The 16,736-nt window shown below is 42.7% G+C and overlaps 1 protein-coding gene across 1 annotated transcript; it reads left to right on the top strand.

Moving 5' to 3' along the window:
- Window positions 1-5,361: 5,361 nt before the first annotated feature.
- Window positions 5,362-15,825, top strand: LOC307120252 (uncharacterized protein). The gene is made up of 6 exons (XM_079807180.1): window positions 5,362-5,502; window positions 12,071-12,406; window positions 12,535-12,846; window positions 13,068-13,373; window positions 13,466-13,603; window positions 13,696-15,825. Exons 1-6 carry the CDS (start codon window positions 5,463-5,465, stop codon window positions 13,710-13,712), a joined length of 1,149 nt encoding a protein of 382 aa, XP_079663306.1. The 5' UTR covers window positions 5,362-5,462; the 3' UTR covers window positions 13,713-15,825.
- The last annotated feature ends 911 nt before the right edge of the window (window positions 15,826-16,736 follow it).

Below are 16,736 nucleotides of genomic sequence, written 5' to 3'. Positions count from 1 at the left end.
ACAAAGATTAACAAATACAGTAACAAATGTACTGCTCATGGTTAGCTCATGTTAATTAATACATTAACTAATGTTAACTAATGAAACCTTATTGTAAAGTGTTACCGTTATTTCACTATTTAAGATCGGTAGGCTGAAAAACACATAGCCCCGGGGACGTTGGGCTTTTAAAAAAGTCAAGTCCGAGTCTGATCACGAATTAAGCAATAACACTTCAAATAGAGGATTCTCCAGCCTGTGACCGCTTTCTAAGGTATGTTACAATGCAATACTATCACATATAAAAACATGTTTTATTCACATAAGTGTGTGTTCCACCGTTCCTGTCGGATCTGATACAGAAGCACAGCATTGTGTTTTAATCTCAATATGTCTGCAAATCCAGTCTCGACCTGTGTCTTGTTTACAATCGATTCCGTGGTGAAATGAAGTGAACAAATGCACAATGTCTTACGCACATGAGCTGGAACCGTCATATGTTTATTGCTCGGTACCCGTTATTTAGCCCCACGAGTCGGTGAGCGGGGCTTGAGGTGGTGCTTCTGCATCCTATGACGTCAGTGGTCGACATTCTGAGATCTCTCGTTTTCTGGGTCTGGTGTCAATAAAAGCTTTTCTTTGACTAACAAGGAAGTTTTCAGCTCTGAAACTTACAGGATATTCTTATTTCACAATTAACTTGAATATATCAAAGGCTCAAGGGAAAGTTGATTTCTCAATTCATCACCCCTTTAATGAGGTAAATGGTACTGTTACACCTTGGTTCATGACATTAGAATTCTATCACAATCTTTTGACAGTGAATGATTTGGGTGGGTTTTTGAGAGCTTTTGGGCTGGAAATTGCGACAATCATCATTCTTTACGGCATGGATCGCTAATACAGACTGTGTTTGAAGTTATTCTAAATATGACTGGTGAAAGACCTAAAGGCTGAAGACACTCGCTTCATTTGCGGTTTATTGATCTGGTAAGTACCCAGGTTAAAGTGAACATCAAGAGTTCGCTGTTGTCAGGGTAGAAATGGGAGCGGAGACTCAAATGCGAGAAGAGTGGTTTTATTAGCAAAATAAACATAAACACAAAACAAAAACCCACAAGGGGGAAAATCAAACTAGCAATACACTTAAACATAAGGAGAGGAACACATGAACCATGACAAGGAGCAGATGACATCCAACAATGTGACTACAACAAACGGACCAGCACAGGACAAAAAAACGCAAGGAGACTAAATAGGGAACAAACAAGGCAGGTAATTGGGAAACAACAGGTGGGGAAAATGAATAAATAATCAGATAACAAGAGGGGTGGGGTCAAGACTGAGGACAGGAACACACATGGCACAGAAATAAAACAAAATACCATGTGCTAAACAAGACAGACATGTGACAGCTGTATTCAGGAAACAAGCACAGGAGGAAGATTTCCCGTAGGCCTATTACTGTGCTGGGGAGTCACGTATTACTCCATGACAGAATTCAGGTACCTTTTATTTGAGTTTTTAAGGCCACCATGTACTTCAGCAACATCTCAGATGGGTGGGTTGTGAATAAAGACGGGTGCACACTGTGTGATTTATAATAGTCCCTTATGTTTGTTGCTTGTCAGACTGTATGAACATGATCCCCGCTGTAAGCCATGGCACACTGTAAGATCTCAGTTGTCATTAATGTCAGACTGTACGATAGTCAAGGCGCGCTAAAAACGGACGCACGCAAGAAAACTCGTCCAGAGTTTTATATCATCAATCAATGACGCGTTCGGTGACTGTGAGCTGCATTACATGCGGGAATGAAATGGTGGCTACAAAGAAATCTCTAGCGCTCATTTTGGTCATAGTTTGTCTTGAAAAACGAAGACAATTTGACGGTCGTCGTAGGAGAAGACACACTGCAGGATTGTGCGCCAAATCTTCTGACACTGCCAGAATTTCCAGAGGTAAAATTTGATCGCAATGGTCATTAATCGGCTGCCGGTGAACATTTCAAACTAACGATCAAAGACTTCAGATTTTAGCCTAGGATCAGAGGAATCTTTTAGGATTTGCTAAAGGATGCGCTGGCCAAATCGGCCAGATCGTGGCCAAAATCGCAGTGTGCACCCGCCTTAACTGGTGTGTTGTCAATTAAGAACAGTAAATATTCAGATGGAAATTTCCAGATAAATAAATGATCTGGTCCATTCATTCTGGGTGGTATTTTATAGAGAAACCAATTCTGTAATTTTGTCACCTGAGGGTATTGTATTAGTGTGATATTGTGTCAATTTGTGATTTTTCATTTGAGGTATTTTGACTAATTAAATCCTTTACCTTTTGTCACTTATCCAAGACTTTAATTTAGGGATGCTCCGATCGATCGGCCAGAGATCGGTATCGGCCGATAATCATATTTTATGACTCGATCAGTACTCACTAACTTGGCCGATCTCACGAACCGATCGCAATTTGATGACGTCATCGCGTGAGGGCGTACATGACGCGTGGGGTAGGTAGTAGCAAATATTCAAACGAGAGCTTTGAAGGCAGAAGTGGAGAAGGATTCCATGTGAACAGCAGTTGAACACGGGTCAGCCGGTCCAAAGGGATGGGCGAATGCCGTTCAGAAGAATAGCGGAGTACGCAGAGTGAGCTGATGCAGGGAAAGTGCATGATACAATTTGTCCTAAACATGACATATGATTTATATTAAGGGCTTTAAAATAACTGGCAAGATATTGTTAACGTGTAACTTATAGTTTAAAGCAGCTTGTCCTGTCACTGTCAGACGCTCTGAGAGATACTTGTGCTGACAGACAGATAAATACCTGCGTTGTTTAATGCGTTTGAGATGTGGTGCTTTCCTCAGTGCATAACTTACATTTCACAGGGATATTCTCCATCTGTAAATGTTAGAAAGTCATGCAAATATGTCAATTTTTCTGTCAGGAGACGACGAGCCTTCTGCATGTGAATCTCCGCAAAAATTCTGACTTCCGCGAGCGCAGCCGCACGCATCAGCGCCAGGTTTGCCAGGTTTCACAACAAAACCCGCCGGGCATTTGGGGGGTAAAATATGTGTTTTTTTGGCATAGTTGCCTACTAAAATTCACATTCCAGGGGCTAAATATCACGTAATTGGGGTCTCTTCAACCCGCGGACATGAAAAACAGCCCGCGGCAACAGTGTTGAAGTAGCCCAATTCCGTGTGAAAATTGCGGACTTGGCAACACTGATCCGCGCCAAACAGACGGAGAGCTATATAGGATAGGAACGGAATTATTCTGACTAAAGTATACATATTTCTAAAATATTTGTTGTTGGACAATAAATGTACCATATGTAGAATTTTAAACCTACAAGTATGTATATTTTTATGGAAGTGACCATTATAATTGGGTAATCAAATATAGGCTAATATGCTTTTGTTTTTATTTTCATTTTTAGTTCAGTTAATTAAAAAACTAAATTATTAATACATGCCTACATTACATTCACTGTATTTGTTTATAGCCTTCTATATCAACATTGTTTTTAGGACATCATTGGGCAGGATGGGAAAAAATTATTAAAATAAATACGTAGAAAATACAGCCCTATTAAGTATCCTGATATGCATAGTGTTATGCAGAAACCCCATTTAAAAGGCATATTAAAATGTTCACAGTATAATGAATCATTTGTGATTATTTAGTACCCTGTTAAAACAAGTTACATTACAGTACATAATTACCATTAAAAATTTAACAAAAATATAATAATCTGAAAAAAAGGTTAACAGTGATCAGAGAGCTTACAAATCAGTGAAGCATTGGAATCGGGATCGGTATCGGCCGATCACCATGACAAGAAATCGGTACTCGGTATCGGCAGCAAAAATCCTGATCGGAGCATCCCTACTTTAATTCTTAACAAGTTAATCTTATGTGTGTATGTGTTTTATTTAGTTACATTAGAGGGACCTGACTTCAACATTTCTGTAGGCATATATTTAATGAACAGGGCGTGCTGTCCTACATGATTCAAAGAATGACAGGAAGGGGGCGCTACATATCTAAACAAGCACATTCATAACTGGGGAACAAAAGCATTATTCAGGGATTGACATTAAGGTTTTTAGGTTATATTGACTTAAATTAATCTATTCTGTAATCTTATAAATTAAGACACAGGAGCATTCAGGAGGATTGCCTCATTCATGTCCTTCATGTCTGTGAAGGTGAGCTGTAGGTGTCTGTCGAGCACAACTAGACTCTCCATTTTAACATGTTATGGGTCAGTTTATTTCTGTTGAAAATGACACAGGGCTCCCAAGTGTCACGCATTGAGCGTGACAGTCACTCATTTCTGTCTTTTGTCACGCACTCCCGCCACACATTGTATTTCTCACGCAGAAAAACTATTTATCATATATTTAATATGCCGCAGCGCCAACAATTTATCTGGCCGCACCGCTCTCTCTATGGAACCGGGCAGGAATCAAGCGCGTCTCCCCTGGAGTTCAGCCAATAATAGCACTATTGTATCTGGGTAAGATTTAACGCAACAACCAATGAAAAAAAAGCATATCCTGGAATTGTTCACCATCATCCTTGTTTAAAACCACTGGAGCTCCGAGCATCACTTTGAGCACAGAGTAGTGTCTTATTCTAGTTTAATCTATCAAATTTAAGAATATAAAATGAAAGCTGAAGCATAGTCTATATTTAATAAGATTATGGAAAAATGCCCTTTTATGCAGATAAAAGGGCAGATTTAAATATGTCAAAGCTGATTGAACAATGGTGAGAATATTGCTTCAGAATAAATTATATTTACAACACATACACACACACACACACACACACACAAAAAAAATATTTTTTTCTGGACAAGCAAATGTTTCACTTGGACAAGTAAATGACAAGCACGTGAACAGGCACTGAATTCAGAAGGAAAGAAAAAGGAAAGAAAAAACGAAATATTCAAAATTATTATGAAATATTATTTTGCCATTTGCCTCCTCTCTGACATCTTTGAAATAGACAATTGCAATAATAGCCTACTATGCATTATCTGGATAAAATATAATGAAATAGCCTAGGTTTTGACATTTCTCTCTCTCACACTCACACACACACACACACACACACACACCCACACTAAGAAATGCTGAATTAAATGATTTTATTTGTGCGAATTGTCATTTTTCAGATCAGAACCGCCGTCCCCAAAATCTCACTCTGCCCTGATGACACCTTTGACTTACAGAAGTTGAGGAGACTGGAGCTCAAAGTGTCAATGTTCAGAGGGTGTGAATTAATCAGCTAAAAAGAGCTAGATGGTCACACCCCCATTAACACGTATAGACAGATATTTCAGCTGACGGTGGAGTTTCACTTCACTTTACTACAGAGCAGCTTCACATCAGCACGTCTGTCATTTAACTACTGAACCAGTTCTTAAGAGTTTGTCTTCATATTTGTGGACTGAAACCGTTGAAGATGTTTCACCCTGTTTTGCTCTGTTTGTGGCATCTGGCTGGTGAGTTTTTAATGTGTTTTTATGGCTTCAATTGTTTCTGTTCTGGGATCATGTGATAAATTACTGGTTAAATGAGTTTGAGAAGATTAACATTCACTGTTAGTGTGAGCGACGGTGGCTGTAGAGAAGCGCACGACTCAGGAAATAACTCAAAGATCAGTCTTTACTCTAATAATCCACACAATACACAGGAGAATCATGGGGAGAAACACAAGCACGTAATGCAGACGATACTGGACGATGAACTGAACAGAACTCAGGGTTTAAATAACAGGGAGATCATGGGAAGAATAGAAACAGGTCTGGGATTAATGAACTAATGATAGAGAACACAGGCCAGTGGAAACAGAGAGAAAACTAAACCAGGGGCTTGTTCTTCGTACGTCGCTAACTCAGTTAGCTGGATTTGATTGTTGACGATTTGGCATGATCTTGGATTGTTTGGTAAACTTAAGCCTACTCGCGAGCAGCTTATTTCATGTAAACAGGATTAGATTGCATCTTTTTAAGCGGTGTTGATACTTAAAATCTGTCCCAGTCACTGCTACTTTATTACAAGAGTTCCTTACTGAACCAGGGGCAATAATACTATTCTAAATAATAATAATAATAATATAACATTTAATTTTTAAATAATATTATAATGTTGTGTAGTCTATAATATAGACACAGCCACTTGATTGAGATATTATTTGTGATGGAATCATTTATTGCAGTTTTACACACATGTTGTACAGTTAACCTGAGCCGTGCATTAATTTGAGTGGTGAAAGATATTATGGGATGGCGTGATGCAGAAAACTTGATCTTGACCCTTAAGAAACTTTAATTAATGCTGTCACAAAACAAATCTGCTTCAAATATAAAATTAAATGAATTACTAATTACAACATTGAAATAAAAATGTAAAGCCTGTACAAATACTAGAAATCATTAATATAAATGATTGGGAATCATGTTTAGTGCACATTTCATTTATCTATTATTACTATAACTATGATATCATCGTCCATCGTGATGGCTGACCGATATCACGATGGAGCACCACCATCGTGATGCCACACCCCGTTGCGAGTCTATTGTGAGTGCGACACACACTAATCCTCTTCTATAGTATTAGTTAAACTAAAAACTTAGCAGGGATTGCACTGTAAATTAAATTGAGAATGTAACTAATGCATATAAATGCTATTTTAAATACTGTAGTCTATGCCAGATATATATAGCCTACATTTTGAAATAATTTGAGGCTGAAACATCCATAAGCATGCGTGTTTATTTTAGCACTTCCGTCAGTGAAACAACACACTACAGCCTATAAAACATTTAAACGATTTTCAGTAAATAATGGTAACCTCAGGAATATAGGAAAATTAAATATTAGTTAGAAAAATATTTGATTCATACTATTTCCCCGCAAAGATGCGTCATATACCGCTCTGCGCTTTGAGAGGAATGTGGGACACGAGCTGGATAGACACCTTTTTGAATATTGAAAAGGCAAAGAAGTCCAGGGTGCTCAGGGAGTTCAATAACCCGTATGAAGGTGCTCTTTGGGGTTGGGAATTCAAATGAATGTGGTAAAAAGGAAAATCCAAGGTACTCTTCTTCAAAATATTAAAAAGCCTTTATTTTACTGGCTATTTCATAATAGAAAAATAATTTTGAAGAAGAGTGCCTTGGATTTTCCTTTTTTCAACTTTTCGAATATCTTCGTCTTCATGTTTTCTCCTGATGTTGCAAAGCAACACTTGTTGTAAAAGGTCTGAAGAGTGGATTTTATCTTACACAGGGTCAAGACATTTAGGCAATGTTTGATTATTCACTGCCAGAGAAAAAAAAACGTCTCGTTACGGATGTAACCCTTGTTCCCTGAGGAGGGAATGGAGACGTAATGTTAGTGACTAACGAATGGGGGTTTCGCCTAGAAGCCAATCATCTTCGAGATCTTAGAAAACGCCCAATGGCAGAGCCAATGCCATGGGCATGCGGAATTTGCATACGTAACTCTGCCCCACCGTGTGGGTATATAAGGAAGTACGTGGGCAATATCGCATTATGTTACCTGCTGAGGAGCCAAGACTGAACTCCCGGCCGTTCCAGCAGTAAAGCGGATGTGGCAAAGGGACGTTACGTCTCCGTTCCCTCCTCAGGGAACGAGGGTTACATCCGTAACCGAGACGTTTCCTTTCGTTCAGTCACTATGACATAACGTTAGTGACTAAGGAATGGGGGTCCCAATATAATCACGCCACTCAGCTGTCTTCCAGTGCCCTGCGTAAGTGCGAGTGCCCTGTCGTAAGACTAGTACGGACGAAGGACTCCCACTTATCACAGGAATACCAAGGTACACTGGGATGGATATTCCAGTGAGGAAATGCCAAGATGCCAACCCGTAGGGAGGACTTAGAGAGAACACATATGACCCGCTAAGGGCTGCATATGGGAAAACTCTGGGGTACCAGCCGAAGGTGGATTTTTAACCCCAGGGGTGGCGGGGACACGCCAAGGGAAAGACACCTGCTCACAGAGGAGGCTTACGGTGGAAATACACGTGTGGGGGTCGCCGGAGGGGAACCATGCACACGGGGCACCTGGCTGAACACGAGGGTCTGGGCTCAAGAGAGGGCAGACTGAACTGGTGTCAGCGTAAGACAGTGCTGGAGGAACTCAGGGCTTTCGGGAGGCTCACCTGAGGAAAATAATGGCACGTATCCAGTCCGTGGAGTGGAATGGCGAGCAAGCGAAGACACCTGAGCCTGGTCCATTACCGGCCACTAGTAGAGGCGAGTACATAGTCGGACACTGACTCCACTCGGAGATTGTAGAATCTGGCGAATGTGTAGGTGTCACCCAGCCTGCAGCTTTGCAGATGTCTGTTAGCGAGGCGCCGTGCGCTAGAGCCCAAGAGGAGGCCACACTCCAGGTGGAGTGGGCCCTAACCCCAAGGGGACACGGTCGACCTTGCTGATGGTAAGCCAAAACTGAACACTGCGTCCTGTCTACGTTAGCGCGGAGAGCGCGTACTGGACAGAGCAGTGCCAAGGCTGGGTCTGCCTATTCCAAAGGCAGCGCTTGCAGGTTCACCGCCTGATCTCTGAACGGAGTGGTGGGAACCTTGGGCACATATCTGAGCCGGGGTCTCAGGATCACGAGAGAGTTACCCGGCCCGAATTCCAGTCACGCTTCGTCAACCGAAAATGCTTGCAGGTCCCCTACCCTCTTGATGGAGGCCAATGCGGTCAGTAGCGCTGTCTTCATAGACAAGAACTTAATATCGAATGACCGCAAAGGCTCAAAGGGGGACCTCTGCAGAGCATCTAAAACTACTGAGAGGTCCCCAGAGGGTACGAGGGGAGAACGAGGCGGATTTAGTCTCCTCGCTCCCCTCAGGAACTGAATGACCAGGTCGTGCTGACTTACCTTTTTGTCCCCACAAGAGGTCGAGGTGGGCAGATATTGCGGGCACGTAAACTTTAAAGGGTTAGTTCACCCAAAAATGAAAATTCTGTCATTAATTACTCACCCTTATGTCGTTCGAGACCCATAAGACCTCCGTTCATATTCGGAACACAAATGAAGATATTTTTGTTGAAAGCTGATGGCTGAGAAAGGCTTCATATAGGCCTCCATTGGCATTCAGTACACTTATACTCCCAAGACCGATAAAAGGCACTTAAAATGTCGTTACAAAGTCCATCTCACCACAGTGACTCTACAATAATCTTACGATGCGACGACAATAGTTTTTGTGCGCAAAACAAAATCAAAATAACACCTTTATCCAGCTTGTTATTGCCTTCCGTGTGTGCCTCCACGACGCATGCGCGAGAATATGACGTAGCGCCGGGGTTCGAGAATCCATGAAATGCACACTCTAACCCCATTTTGAGCACTACGCCGAGACCTAAAGCACGATCAATGTAGAATCCAACAGCTGAGATACGCGCGTCTTCCTCTGATTGTAAACAAATCACTTCTGGGTCATCTGTCCGAACGCCGGATCTGCGTCATATTCTCGCGCATGCGCTGCGGTCAGCTGTGCGCCAGTGCATCCGTGCCGAGCATCGGACGGGGAATAAAACAGGCAGCAGAGGGAAGAGTCGTGGGAGGCAACAGATCAACCTGTGCGTCACCGAACTGTTCCCAAATCAGCTGGACCGACTGGGGGTCCCAGGAACTGACCAGCGGGGTCACTCGCACCACAGACGTACCCCGGGTGGGGCAGCGAGGCAGCGTGACTGGCCCAGACGTGGGAGGCGTAGCGTCCCGGTGTGGGGGCACAGTCAGCAGCTGCGTCCTGACAGAGGAGACCAGGGAAGGACGCACGTTCCACTGGGGTCTGCTCTGAGAGGAGGCTGGCAACAAAGAGGGACGAGAGCGGCACGGCCCGGGGGGCGGCACACACTTCCATCACCGGTCTCTGGGACCTCAGAGATGGGGAAACCAGTTCTTTCCAAGTGCCGCCAGCTCGGGGGCCAGCAGCAGAAGGATTTTCCCCCGGCCCTCCACCGGGGGAAGGAGAGGCCCTGCTACCATCCCCTGGAAAGAACTGGGACCCATCTCTGAGTTGTCCGCCTCCAGCCTGGCGTTTAACCAGGCTGGGGAGCAGACTGGGCGTCATCCTGCAACCACCTCCATGGTGCGGCCCAGGTGAAGGCTGCTGCTGGGGCCGGGCGGGAGGAGGGAGGGTGCCCTCGGTGGCGAGTGGACTGAGGCGACTGAGCCGGCGGCTGGGTGCTGCCAGGCAGTACGTGTTACAGCCCTAAGTCTGCTCTAGGGCGGCCGAGAACCGTTGGGCGCAGTTCTCAGCCGCGCCGCCGAAGAGGCCAGCCTGGGATATGGGTGAGTTGAGGAGGCGTGCTCACTCAACCACATCACCAGGTAAGGCCAGGTGTTTCTCCCAGACCACAGCTGGAGCGTGTGAGGGAGGGAGCGTGTGGCCACCTTCAACGCCCAGAGGGCGGGATCAGTGGCGGCACGCAGCTCAGAGAAGAGCCCTGGGTCGGCTCCACCCTTGTGCATGTGCAAAGGGGCGGCGGCCTGCCCCATAGCTCTGCAGGACCACGGCACCGAAGTAGATGAGCCCACAGGCTTTGGGAGGGACAGCCACGCCACGTCAAAGGCCTCTGTGGACACCGTAGTGCGCAACAGAGAGTTCAACAGTGGGTGGGGGGGGCCCCACTGGCAGAGATCAAGGGCCCCCCACTAGGGCCCCATCAAGGGCAGAGAAGGCCACCAAACGGTCGCGGGAAGCACAGGGACTTCCGGGACCGCGTGATCTCCTCATGCACCTCGGGAGCGAAAGGCATTGGGGGCGGGGCCCAATGCCTGAGGAAAGCTCTGCAGAGTGCCGAAGCGCCCAGGGAAACACACACACAGCTGTTGCAGATCACTGCACAGATCAGCAGGCAGGCAATGTGAGATCGCTGGAACGCGCCGTCACACCAACACCCTGGAGAACCGCTCGTCTCGAAGACTGAAGAGAGGAGTTCCGAATTCAGGCTTGTAGGAGTGAAGAGATGCTCTTGGCTCCGATGTAGAAACATAATGCGATATTGCCCACGTACTTCCTTATATACCCACACAGTGGGGCGGAGTTACGTATGCAAATTCCGCATGCCCATGGCATTGGCTCTGCCATTAGGCATTTTCTAAGATCTTGAAGATGATTGGCTTCTAGGCGAAACCCCCATTAGTTAGTCACTAACGTTACGTCGTAGTGACTGAACGAAAGGGAACTAAAATCACCGGTGTGTGTGTGTGTGTGTGTGTGAAATACGCTATTCAAAATAAACTAAACTTGACGCACCTTACCAAGTTTAATAACAAGAACAAACTTTTCTTTTTTAAAATTTTAAGTAAAAAGGTATTCGTCCCACAGTGTTTTTTATACTTTACCACAGTAAAGGATGTGAATAGTTATAATAGACTTAATGATAAGCAAACGAAAGGAAGAAACGTTTATAATCCCCTGCGAAAATGGGTGCGACGTGAGTGAAGATTTGGGAAAAGAAACGAGATGTCAATGTCCATTGGGATAAAATGGACTAGGCCTATTGTTAAAATTCACGGAAAATCGAGTGACCAGATCGCAAAACAGAATGAAAAAGTGCTCTCTGACCATTATTTCCTTTCTAAGCTAAACAAAGCTTTGTGCTTCACTCCTGTGGTAATATTCCCGTGAAACAGCATTCACATACAAAACACTGGGCTAGTAAAATAATGAAATTATTATTTTTTTTATGTAGAAAATAGTATTTATGTAAAGAGATATATTAAAATAAAAGAGCGCAACCCCCCCCCCCCCCCCTCCCCCCACCCCACCCCCACGTGCAACCTAGCGGATGAGTCATTATTTGGGTTAGTAAAAATATCGAAATGATAGTTTTAAGTAGAAAATAGTATTTATGTAAAGAGATATAGTAAATTATCTACCTATTTACCTAATTATTTTGCTGCAGAATATTATTAATTTCACATTTAAATGAATAAAGTATTTTAGTAAAGCTTCGTCAAACCAACATCAAGTGATTTTAATGCTTTAATCTGTGAAAAAAAAATTCAGGTGTGTTTGGTAGTGATCCTGTTCACCCAGTGTCAGTAAACAAGGGAGATTCAGTCACTCTAGACTCTGATCTCACTGAAGTGAAGGATGATGATGTGATTCAGTGGAGGTTCCGATATAAAGAAGACACTTTAATCGCTGTAATCAATAAACGGGCCGACAGCTTCACTGTATATGATGATGTTCTTGATGGGAGATTCAGAGACAGACTGAAGCTGGACAAACAAACTGGATCTCTGACCATCACAAACACCAGAACTGAACATGAAGGATATTATAAACTACAGATCAACAGAGTGAGAAAGAGTTTCAAGAACTTCTATCTCACTGTCTTTGGTGAGTTAAATATCAGTTTCTCCTGTTTTATATTTTAATCAGCACAAAGATACAATTATTAATCCAAACTTGCTTCTGTTGTTTAATGATGATATTAATTTCAAATGTTGTTTCTGCTTGTTCTCCAGTTGTGTTTGATTATACAGAGGAAAGATCAGTGACGAAGGGAGATTCAGTCGCTCTAGACTCTGGTCGCACTGAACTGAAGGATGGTGACTGGATTCAGTGGAGTTTTGGATACACTTTAATCGCTGTAATCAATGTAACGGCCGACAGCTTCACTGTATATGATGATGTTCTTGATGGGAGATTCAGAGACAGACTGAAGCTGGACAAACAAACTGGATCTCTGACCATCACAAACATCAGAACTGAACATGAAGGATATTATAAACTACGGAGCAACAGCATGATTGTTTTTTTATATCTCAATGTCATTGGTGAGTTAAATATCAGTTTCATCTTTTTTATTTTTTACATTTAGATATAAAGAAGTATCTCATCATGACTAATTAGTTAAAATTACCATTAACATCAGGTTTATATTTAACTTTCTCTATCAGAGTTTTAAATGCTGTCTTGGTTCCTCTCGTTGTTTCTTCCTCGTCTGCTTGAATATCTTCATCATCCTCATTTCTCTTTATTCTCTGATGTTTTCCAGCTCGTCTGTTTCCTGTTCCTGTCATCAGCAGTAACTCTTCTCAATGTTCTTCTTCATCATCATCATCATCATCATCATATTGTTCATTGGTGTGTTCAGCTGTGAATGTGAGTCATGTGACTCTCTCCTGGTACAAAGGAAACAGTTTATTGTCCAGCATCAGTGCGTCTGATCTCAGCATCAGTCTCTCTCTACCTCTGGAGGTGGAATATCAGGATAAAAACACCTACAGCTGTGTGCTGAACAATCCCATCAGCCACCAGACTCAACATCTGGACATCACTCAACTCTGTCCCACATGTGCAGGTACGGCAGCACAGCTGATATTAGTTGATGTCAGCGCTGATATTAGCGTTTATTGACTGAGCTGATCTCAGTTTGATGTTTTTATTCCTCAGTCCACTGCTGTGGTCCCACTGAAGCTCTGATCCGATTGGTCCTCGCTGCTCTGGTGGGCGTGGCTACTGTCATTTTTCTGGTTTATGACATCAGATCTAGAAGAGCTGAACGAGATCAAGCTCATATTCACACATCAGGTACATGATTGATGATGTCATTTCTCACAAACTGATTTTTCATTTATATTTGTGAGTTTTAATAATGCGTCTTTATGTATTCATCTTTTCAGGAAGTATTGAAATCTAAAGCAGAACGCTGAACTTTAAAGGTTCTTCAAGTGTGTTTTTGTCATGATAAATACTGATGATTATTTGAGCACTTTTATGGAAATTTAAATTTATGGAGATTTTAATGCATGCTTTAACAAATAATTTTCAGAAACCAATGCTTTATTAAGTAAAGCTTCAGAGAATATTAAGTTCTGCTTGGTTTGATGCATTATTAAAATAAACTTCAGAGAACGTTGTTCTGCTTGGTTTCGCCGAAACTAGATAACAGGAAAAAGGGTCTAGTTCAGAGAAACTGTAAAAGAGGAAACTTCTGCCCGGCAACAGGCAGATACAGAGTGTATTTATATTAAGGAATATGACATGCTATGTTTGTGTTTGTGAACCCTCCGTGTGCAAGCTGCAAAAGAAACAGCTTGTGTGCGTGAGGGTGGGGGGGTATAAAGCTTTCAGACACAGAGGGGAAGTTTACCTTCGCTCTCTGAAAGCTCAGAGTGATGAACACCTTTCTTAGCCTGGCTCCGTCCTCCTACGTACTTCCGCTCAATTTTCATTTTCCTTCAGTACTACGTCTGGGACTGCGGTGTATGCTTAGGTTTTCCCCCGAACAATTTTTTACCGGTCCAATCAGCGAACAGAGGGAGTGGCTGAGAGCGATGACGTTGATGTCGTGCGCTAGTTTGAGTTGTAGTTCAGTAATGGCGGCGTTGAAAGATGCGAGTGTGTGGCAGCGCTGACGAATGTCCAGAAGTTAAAACCGGAGTGTAGCGAGGTGGACGAGCGAGCGAGACCGGTGTGCGTGATTGAGACACACCGGTCTCGAGTCCTCTCATGAGGGAGCACGGAGGCATTAAAGGACGAGCGACACCGGTGAAGGACGAGAGAGGACCAGGCCTGGATTTTAAGATGCGTTTTGTTATGTTTGTGCGCGGCAGTCGTCCGTGAGGGGCTGCCGCTTTTACTTTTCATTTTGTGTTTATTATTTGATTAAAAGTTGTTAAACGTTCGCCGGTTCCCGCCTCCTTCTTCCCTGAACAAACGAACTCCCGTTACACGGAGCAAGAACAAACACTGCTGTACTGCTGATGTTGTGGTCCGGGAAAAGTCTTTTCCAGCTCACTCCGTTAGTGGTGAAGGAGTTGCTGAAGCCGTCTGTCTCCCACCACCCGCGAGAAAAACCCAGGCTGAATTATCGACTGCTTTTGACTAACACCAAGGTCGTGTGGTAATGTAATTGCTGTCCGAATCCACATCTCTGAGTTTTCAAGAATATATCACTTCAAAACTCACTGTTTATATCCTTTATAGACCCCTGCAGAGCACTGTGCGGTTGTGTGAGCTGTAATTTGCATTTCTAGACTTGTATTTCTTTAAATACTGGCAAGTGTTTACAAGAGCAAAATATTTCATCACCGCTCAAAAAATAAAAGAAGAAAAGCACGTAAACATTTGAATTGGGCTGTTATTCACGGCAGTATTTATTCTTATCATACCAAGCATATTACATTTTATTGACAGCATACAATCATGTTATGATTGCACGAGATATGCACCACGAGAGCAGCGAGTTCCGATCACAAAACTCTCCTCGCCACCGTGAATAAATCACAATCCGAATGCACGAGGTTTTATCACTGACACTGAGGTGGTGTGCACAGTTAACGTGAGAATCAAAGGCGAACGGCGCGTGACATACGTCACGAACAAACGTTAGTGATTGGTTAGGCAGATCAAGAGTGACTCTTGGCAGATCCAATAGTTTTAAACTTCAACAGAGTGCCCGCCTTCAAGGAAGTAAACGCTTGTCAATGGAGAGTGGCCAGACTCTATGTACAAATGAAATGTACGAGAGTCTGGTAAAACCAGGCTACACCTTTCTTGCAAAAAATAAAGAATTGTTAAACCTTTCAATACTTCTCTGAATCCTAATTACTTTGAAAATAAAATAATTTCCATGACAACGCCTGCTCTTTCAGTCACAGAATTGTTTTTTTTTTTTAAATCGTATTTGTAAGGCTTTGATTATATTTCTCTCCGATACAAAAAAAAATCATATAGAGACCCACTTTACTGCTGTATATCTGTCATATGTATTTGCTTGCCTTCAACAATAAAGTTTTCTCACTCTGATGTTCAAGAGTCGCTCTATATTTTATTACATTTATTATGTTGAGAGCCTCCTGGAGGAAAACAGACATTGTATATTTTAACAGTTTCAGCAGTGTGCCACGTATAAAGCTTTACATTATTAAATTATGTTCAAAACTTTATTTATAAATGTTTTGTTACGATCTGCGCTCACTTAATGGTGTAAATTCGGATGATTTAAAACTAGCTATTCAGTTAAAAGTTAGATCTTGAAATTGAACAGGAGCTTGTTGATTCTCATGATGTTAAAGGAGATTGACGATGAAACTGTGACTGGGGTCACAACCATATAAATATCACAGTTCAGTCGTGTTTCAGATCAAACAACAAAACACAGCTTTAACAAAGATGAATCTATATTTAATGTATACAGTGAACACTGCACTGCTATTTTACATTTAGGCCTCTCTGTCTGACAATCCCAAGGACGAGTCTGGGTTTGGCGGTTGCCAGGAGAACGAGACTTGCCTGACTGCACTGTGCCAAGTGTAAAGTTTGGTGGAGCGGGGATTATGATGTGGGTTGTATTTCAGGGGTTGGGCTTGGCTCCTTAGTTCCAGTGAAAGGAACTCTTAATGCTTCAGCATACCAATACATTTTGGACAATTATGTGCTTAGACTCTGTGCCTGGCATGGACTATGACTTTTGGATTATACTTAAATAAACTGCATTTGGATCCTCACTCCTTCTGCTGAATGCTGTGTTTACACCACCAAATCATTACAATTATTTATTTTTAAAGGTGTCATGAACTGGCTCTTTTTATACTGTTGTCTGAGGTCAACTTATGACGTTTGCATGGTTTTTACATTCAGAAACATCATAGTGAATAAGTAATAGGCTGTTTTCTGCCTTGGTTTTGAGGCTCTCTGAAGAAACGCTCGTACACAGAAA

The sequence above is a fragment of the Gobio gobio genome (genome assembly GCF_949357685.1).
Source record: "Gobio gobio genome assembly, chromosome: 24".
In the NCBI taxonomy this organism is placed as follows: Eukaryota; Metazoa; Chordata; class Actinopteri; order Cypriniformes; family Gobionidae; genus Gobio; species Gobio gobio.
This window is presented reverse-complemented; position numbering and strand designations above follow the sequence as displayed.